The sequence below is a fragment of the Octodon degus genome, unplaced genomic scaffold (assembly GCF_000260255.1).
Source record: "Octodon degus isolate 3935 unplaced genomic scaffold, OctDeg1.0 scaffold00164, whole genome shotgun sequence".
Taxonomy (NCBI): Eukaryota; Metazoa; Chordata; class Mammalia; order Rodentia; family Octodontidae; genus Octodon; species Octodon degus.
In genome coordinates, this window is record NW_004524740.1 from 2,966,490 (window position 1) to 2,975,134 (window position 8,645).

The 8,645-nt window shown below is 38.2% G+C and overlaps 1 protein-coding gene across 1 annotated transcript in view; it reads right to left on the reverse strand.

The window, feature by feature from the left end:
• Positions 1 to 8,645, reverse strand: part of Appbp2 (amyloid beta precursor protein binding protein 2) — a 90,374-nt gene that overhangs the window by 8,117 nt on the left and 73,612 nt on the right. Inside the window, exons 7-11 of the mRNA XM_004643017.2 lie at positions 8,148 to 8,215; positions 7,964 to 8,069; positions 7,154 to 7,278; positions 4,609 to 4,694; positions 2,325 to 2,515 (exon numbers count right to left, since the gene is read on the reverse strand). Of these exons, the coding sequence (XP_004643074.1) occupies positions 2,325 to 2,515; positions 4,609 to 4,694; positions 7,154 to 7,278; positions 7,964 to 8,069; positions 8,148 to 8,215 (576 nt within the window). The remainder of the gene's footprint in view (positions 1 to 2,324; positions 2,516 to 4,608; positions 4,695 to 7,153; positions 7,279 to 7,963; positions 8,070 to 8,147; positions 8,216 to 8,645) is intronic.

The window sequence follows — 8,645 nt, forward strand, 5'->3', positions numbered from 1 at the left end:
CCAACAATTTTTACCTATGAGCAAGTCTTCTAAATGTCAAAGAGAGCTTATGAATGCCATAGTAGGTAAAGAACATACATATTATCATAAGCTAATGACAGTAATAGTGCCCTCGACCAAAAGCAATGTGAAGACTTGAGTACTAAAAGACTGTCAGAAGAAGTTACAGGAAAAAAAAAAAACTGCCAGATTGGGGCTGGGGAGAAGGAATCTCAGTGGAATAAGTGCTTGCCTGGCAAACACAAGGACCTGAGTTCAATCCCCAGTTCTGGAAAAAAAAAAAAAAAAATTGCCAGAAGACATTAAGACATTCTTTTTTTGTCGCTGTTGACACAGGGACTTGCTTTGCAGTTTGGACTCTGCAGTGACCTTTCTGCCTCAGCCTCTCCAGAGCTGGGATTACAGGTGTGCCCTGGGCCAGCATGGTATGTGGTACTGGGACTGCACGCGGGACCTTGTGCTTGCCAGGCAGGTGCTTGAGACCACCAAGCTATCTCCCCAGGTAAAATTAGGACATGCTAATAAAATAAAAATTATTTTCATTAACATATTCCCAAACTTTAGTTGGACCTTGTTAAGGTGTTAATTTCTACAGAGATATAATTTCCCCTCCCCCTAGACATACACTTTCATTTCTGCAGATTTGATAACTCTCATCCTAATAAAAAAAAATTCAGGCTGAGGAACAAAATAAAACATTTCCACACAGCTCCTGCTGGTAAGCACAAGGCTTTGAGTTCAATTCCCAGTACCACAAAACCCCCCAAAATTCAGCAGATCCTCATTCTTCCCTTATTAGGACCTCAAAGTGGACAACTGTAAGAATTTCTGAGACATAATTCTAAGAGATTTAATGTAAATAATTTTATTGCTACAATTCTTTTTTTTTCGCAGCCATCTCAGCCCACCCTGGGGGGCAGGGCTGGCATGGCATGTGGTGCTGGGGATCAGTGGTGCCTGTGTTTGCCTAGGCATGCCTAAGCAGGCGGGTTAGACCACTGAGCTATCTCATCAGCTCTTCTACAATTAATTCTTACCATTAATATCTGATTTTTTTCTTACCTACCATGTACTAAGTATTCTGCCCAAGAGCTAGTTGTCTACACCTAGCTAACTACTGTCTGTAATCTAAACATAGCAATATTATTAGCCTTATGGATTTGACTTTTTTTGTATCATTTTCATGATCTTGATTCTTTAATTTTATGTATATCATGCATATATTTAAATATGTATATTTCCTATTTCCCACAAATAGGACTTTATCACTATTAAAGATCTGGATCTTAAAAGGACTCTTGCACTGGTGGTTCATATCCATCAGCTCGTTCAGCTTTAGCTCCAGCCTCATCTCCAGTAGCCTTTCCCGAGCTGCTACCTTCACCAGGAAGCTCCATGAGTTTTCCCAATTTAAATGTGGGTTCATTCAGCATTTTTACTTTTCTGACAAAGACATCAAGAAGAGGGTAGATAGGCTGGCAAGTCTTTTCTGTGTCTTTCCCAATGCTGTCTGGAATCAGTTTACTGACCACTTCCTTCAAGTCATTTGCCTGCACCTCTCGGGTCATAATTTCCATCATCTTCTGGATCTGGCAGACCTGCTGGGGCTAAGTGTAAGAGGTCTTCTGTATCTGATTGTTGTGTTTTTTAGTAAAGCCAACACAGAACAGTCAAAGCAGATAACCATCAATAGTCTTGATGTCAACATGAGCTTTGATCATGGTCTGCCATTTTTTGACCATGAACACATGTTGTCACGGGGGAGGTCCATGCCATGGGAAGTTAGGCAGGCAGTTTTTTCCCTGAACATCTTCAGTAATTAGCTTGAATTTTCTAAAGGCAACTTCATCATTCTGCAGGTCAGCAAGGCTCACTTCAAACACACGACCTTTGAGCCCATCAGATGCAATTTTGGTTCCTTGGGTTCTGGTGACGAGTGTTCTTCCAATATTTCTTATGTTGAACATGGCCGGGGCCTTCACATCATACCAGTCTTTTTTAGAAAATGGATCAACCACTTTCTTCTTGGCTCCTTTTTTGCTGCCTTTCGTTAGGTGCTTGTTCTTGCCTACTGCCATGGTGCTCACTTTTGTGTATATTACATGTATATATTTTATTTATTTATTTATTTTTTGTGCTACTAGGGATTGAACTCAGGGCCTTATTCTACTGAGCCATCTCCCCAGCCCATTTTGTTGTTTTATACTAGCCATTTCTCATTTTTTATGAAATAAGGTAGGAGTATAATGAGCACACACTATTATGACTACTAAAAATTTATGGTTCATGATTTAGCAAGAGGAAAACGTAAAACATGTTTCTACCTTGAATTTTCTCATTGACTGATAAAGTCTTCCAAGGTTACCATAGTGTTTTGCAGTCTGTACATTAAATTCCCCAAAAGCTTTCTTAGCTAGCTGGAGTGAAGACAGGTGCAAATCATGAGCTTCTTGGAGCAGCCTCTGTTCAGTTTCCTTGTTATGACAGTCAATTGCAATCTCTTCTAAAATAAGTGCTGAATAAAGAAAGCAACAAATTAGTGTACCTAGAGGCCACTTACCAAGCCAATCAGAACATCTATTTGAATTTATCAAATATACATGATTATAGTTTAGAAATGATCAAGATCAAAGTATCTGACCTTATTTGTTTTTTTGAGACTGCATCTTAGGACAACTTACAATGGCCTTGAACTCACTTTGTGACCCAGGCTGTCCTCAAGCTTGCAGTGATCCTCCTGCCTCAGCCTCTCAAAGTGCTGAGAAGGCAGGCGTGTGCCACCACACCTACCAAAATATTCTATTTTAATAAACACTACACTTAGGGAAGTCACACTATTTTGTACAGTATAATGAATTTAAATTTAAGAGAAACCATTATATATATCAAATTATTTTACAGAACACTAGCTTTTATTCTAACAGACTGTTATACTTTGCTTAAGAGAATGTTTTTAAAGTGAATATCAGGAAGAGGCAAACGTTTTACAGTTATAAACTGTGTCAAGGAGTTCCTAAGCATTTTAATTTTTTTTTTTTTTTTTTTGCTGAACCGGGGATTGAACTCAGACCTTTGCATTTACCAGGCAAGTGCTTATTCTACTGAGCCATCTCCCCGGCCCTACTTTAAAAAATTTTGAAACCATCCTTTATAGAATGCAACCTTACATACTAAATGAACCAAACATAACTAAAGGAACTGGTTTCTCCTTATTCACTTCATCTATCAAATCAGGTTAGAAGATATTTTAATTTCAAAGCAACATTCAGGACTTTCAAACTTCATCTGAATTGTTAAGAATATACATATTCGGGGGCTGGGATGTGGCTCAGCGCTAAGAGTACTCGCTTTGCACACATAAGGAATGGCCTTGACCTCCAGCAACCCCGTGCCATTTTTTTTTTTTTTTTTTTAACCAGGCAATTCCCTTTCCTGGAAAACTGTCAATGTACACAAAGGAAGATAAAAGAGATTTACAACACAATGGCAGTTTTTTTTTTTTTTTTTTTAACCAGGCAATTCCCTTTCCTGGAAAACTGTCAATGTACACAAAGGAAGATAAAAGAGATTTACAACACAATGGCAGTTTTTATTTTCTTATTTTAAAAAAATTATTTATTTATTTGGTACAGGGTCTCGCTATGCAACTTGGATTTGTAGTGGTCCTCCTGTCTCAGCCTCCCCTGTACTGGGATTGCAGGCATGCGCCACCAACTGAACCCGGGTCCTCGTGCTTGCCAGGCAGGCGCTTAGACTGATGGGCTAGCTCCCCAGCCCCTTGTATTAATTAACGATTAAAAAGCAGGAAGTATTTAAAAACTGTTAGGAAACAATACAAAGGTAGGTTAAATACATAAGGAAAAAAGGGTAATTATCTATATACATCAAAACTGAAAAATGTTCATGTAAAAATTTAACAAAATTTTACTCATTGAATTACCTTATTTTGAAAAAAATCTAAAATAATATTCACCAAAATATTGACTCAAGACTAAAAGGAAGAGTTCCAGTAACTTTATTTTTTCTCCTTATTATATAACTTTTTGGGGAAACTGATCATGTACTACTTGTGTAACCTAACTGTCAACATACAAGGAGCAAAACCTCCATCCAGAATTAAGGTAAGACTTACCAACATACACAGAACTACCACAAGGATGAACCAATCATGTGAGTAAAATACATCAAATCAAAGAGTTCTGGTAACGATTATAGGAAAAGCCACATGTCAAGAGCATTAAAACACACAAGGTAAGCTGAAGCTCAACTTAACCCTGGACTAGAAACGTAAAACTGAAGGCATCTGTAAGGTTCTACCCATGTTACTATGGAACCACTCATGTTAATTCCTTCATGTCTTAAAATAAATTAATGCATGCATGAAAAAATGAAAGGCAAAAGAAAAAAATAAGGCGTATTAACATTATAGGAGAAAAGCAAGCAATCCTTTACTAAGAACCACTGGAAACTCTTGAGTGAGGTGAGAGAATTGGCTACTTTAGTAATAGATACAGGTAAACCCTATCACGTCTGAGAAAAATCAATGCCCCTGTTTTCTGGCCCCCATTATCAATTTCAAATTATCTGAGACTAGCTGGCGAAGGGTACCTTTCACCCTCTTTGAAGAAGCCAAAAGAAGATGATCTTCAGGTAGGATGTGGGTGATGATACCAATAGCTCTCTCAGCGTGAAATCTGCAATACAGATAGATACAGTCTGGCATTTGTTTCTAGTTATGTATCGTTAGTTAGAAAATTACAGTCTATCATATAATACTATTGAAAGTATACAACTCAATGATCTTTAGTGTATTTACAGTTAGGCAACTATTACCACAATCAATTTTATGTTTTCATCACATCAAAAGAAACCAAGACTGCAAATAATGGTGCACACCTGTAATCCTAGCACTCAGGAGGCTGAGGCAGGAGGATTGCTCTGAGTTTGGGACAGCCTGGGCTACAAAGTGAGTTCAAGGCTAGCCTGAACTGCAAGGTGAAGCCATCTCAAAGAAACCAAAAAAACAAAACAAAACAAAACAAAACAACAACTAAAACAAAACAAAAAAAAACCCAAAAACAAAAACCCCAGAAAACAATACCCATTAGCTATCATCCCTCACCCCTTCCCTCTAAGTTTCTAGCCTCAGCAGTATCTATTTACCTTTTGTCTCTATGAACTTAGCTATTCTGGACCTCATATATAACTCAGGACCAAGTTTTCAAGTGTTTTTCAATCATGCTATAGCACGTGTAATTCCAAATTTTAAAATTTAACCTAGGTACAGTGGCACACTTGAGTCCTAGCCTTTTGGAGGCTGGAGCAGGAGGATCCCTTGAGACTAGGAATATAAAGCCAGCTTGGATAACACAGCAAGGCCCCATTTCAATAATCAGTCAATCAATCAATTAATCAATCAGTCAGTAATCAGCCAATGAGTAAGTCATCACAAGTTTGAAGCCAGCCTCAGGGTTTTAGGAAAACTCAAATTAAAACCTAAAAAGGGCTGGGGAGGTGGCTCAGGGTGGAATGATAGTGCAGCTGCAGTACAAGAGCAGCCATGGAACAGACACAAGTGGGCGAGCAAGCGAGCGAGCCTTTGTTCCAGTCCATCTTGATTTCACCAGCAGACCATGGCTTGTTAATCCGTTTTATATCTTTAATCAACAGCATTTTTTTTTTTTTTTGGTGGAACCGGGGATTGAACTCAGGCTCTTGGGCTTGCCAGGGAAGCACTTATTTCACTGAGCCATCTCCCTGGCCCCAACAGCATATTCTTTCAGCATATTCTGAAATTGGGTTAATTCAAGTACTTAAGAGTGTCAATCCTATTCAGCAAATCTGTTCTTCCTCACAGAAGAAATGTTTCCTTATGTACTTGGTACATAAGGAAATTGGTACTTGGTAATTTTTGATGGTAACTCCATTTTAGGGAGCATTACATCTGTGAGATGCCTATATGGTTTGAGTTGATGGTTAATTATATCCAAGAGTTTTGCCTTTTCTTGCACAGGCATTCAACCATTAGTCCCATAGTGTAAGGCCAGCCTGGGCTACAAAATGAATTCAAGGCCAGCCTAAAATGCATATCAAGACCCTGTCTCAAAAAAACACACACAAGAAGGTTTTTTTTCTCAGTTTGCGGGTGCCTGCAGATATGAGTCCCAGCCTCCAGTGGGGTGAGAGTTCTGTAGTTATGTATTCTTCTTTGAACCCCCTGCCCCTGCTTTTTTATTAAGTTGAGTCCAAGCTCAGATGAACAAGTTTCCTTGTCATCTCTGCCAATGGACACTTTCCAAACCTCAGTCTGTCTTTTTTCCTAAGGGCATTGCCTTGATCTTGACTTTGGGTAAGGTTCTAATTCATAGTCTCCTGTAGGATAAAAGTCTCATAGCCCAGTATTATTATTGTATAGTCAAGGTTATAAAAAGCTCTTTCTTACCATCCCAGACTAGTTATACTACAGTTCTTGCCTCTGGATTTCATGTGTGTTATTAGTTGTTAGGGATTTCTCCTTATACTTATAAGCTCACCTACACATATAAGAGACAATGTCATATATTTTTAGGGCTTTTTTTTTTTTTTTTGGCAGAACTGGGGATTGAACGCATGCCTGCCCTTGCGCTTGCCAGGCAAGTACTTATTCTACTGAGTTATGTCCCCGGACCCTATTTTTACATGTTTTGAGCAGGAAGTTTTTACTGGTAATGGGAATTAAACTCAAGGATTTTGCACTTTCCCAAGCCTAATTTTTCCCCCACTTCAGACAGGGTCTTGTGATGCTGTCCAGGTGAGATTCAAACTTGAGATCCTTCTGCTTTAGCTTCCACACAGTAGTAGAATTATAGATATGCACTTCCACTCCCAGCTGTTTGGCAGATTTTAGGCCTGCCATTTCCCCAGAAGTCACTGTGGTACTCAAAGGAAAATTACTGAGTCATGTTCTATATAGAAATGCACAAGTCTCAACATTAACCTACAAGTCTAAATGAATAGCTTATAGATTAAAATGATTATGTTTAGGGATCCTCTTAAAGCTCTAGAAAGACAAATTTGATATATAAAGTACCTTATGTATTACTGTACCAGGGAAACAACCAACCAACCAACCAATGTCAATTAATTGTACAGTGAACAAGAACATGGCACTTACAATGCATTGTCAAACTTCCCAGAGCTGTACTGGTGGACATAAGAAGAGTAAGCCAAGTCTTCATGAGCTGTTGCTACATGGATATTTTTGCCACCAAACACTGACTGTCGAATGTCAAGGGCTGCCTGAAAAAAGCATAAAGATATTTAACATTGTCAACCTTTAGAGACTATCACTTCATTTAAGTAAAACATTTTAATTCAGTCCCCAAACCCGTAAGTTTTTAAGCAAGAAAGTCTTGCTGTACTTAAGTCACAGAAGACCAAAGTCATACAGACGACCTTTGTGAAGACCTGAGGAGGACATAAAACGACAATGGCTTACTAACAACCCTTGCTCTCTTCACAGACACATCAGGGCTTTCTCTAGATCCTCCTCCAAAGTGAACTTTAGGTAAAGGCAAGGCTGCCTTGTCTGCAGCCATAGTACAGGCATCATTTACTCGAGAATGACTCAGATGGGGCTTAAAATTATTGCTATCAGCCCTGGTTGATAAAAAGGCAGCTATGCTACGTTGATACTTCTTAAACCAACCACAGAAATAAGCCATCACCTGGGCAAATGACAGAGAGAAAACTTCTTAAATGTGGGCCCACAACCCATAATTCCTTTCTTGACTGATTCTCTTTAATTTCTAAAGCATTATCTTTTAAGCCTTCTAAGTAACACTTAGTAAAATGATGATGTGCCCTATAGGAGGGGGAAGGGTTCAAAGAGATATTTTTAGATAATGGTTTACATATCACAAACGAATACAGGTCAACAAATCAATTTAGGTTGAAAGAAAAAAAAGGGTAACCATTAACATACCTGATAAATTGCAACAGATTGACAGATATTATCTACATTGAGTAAGTAAAACCCATAATCTAGCAATGTATCAGAATATTTTGGGTGTTTGGGTCCAAAATGATCCCTATAAAAAGATATAAGACTATTAGAATATAAAGTAGAGCAATAATTTAAAATGGTAATTTTAGTAATAATCACCTACCGTGCCAAATACACTGCATGTTTAATTAACTGTTCTGCCTTCTTAAATTCACGTTTTACCACACATGCCTACAAGGTAAAAAACTGTTAAAAAAAACCCCTTCTCAAACAGTTCATTAGTGTGCTGTACTAACTACTGTTTACATATCTCACTATAATAAGAAGAAAAAACCTTCAAACATCGAAAGGTTCCACTTATAATTTTGTTCCTTCCAAGTACCTGAAAATTCTATGAATACTTTTATACAACCTAGGAAAATCGTAACATTTAAAATTTTGACATTCTCTTACAAACCTATTATAACAAAGTTACTTACAAAGCTAGTATACTATCCTGGGTTAGTAAAATAAAATAGTTAGGGAAGGGTTTAGCATAGTATTTTTTTGAGGCACGGTCTCACTATTGTAACCCACGCTGGCCTTAAAATCACAGTGATCCTCCTGCCTCAGCCTTCCAAGTGCTTGGATTACACATATACCCCACCAGGTCTGGATTCCA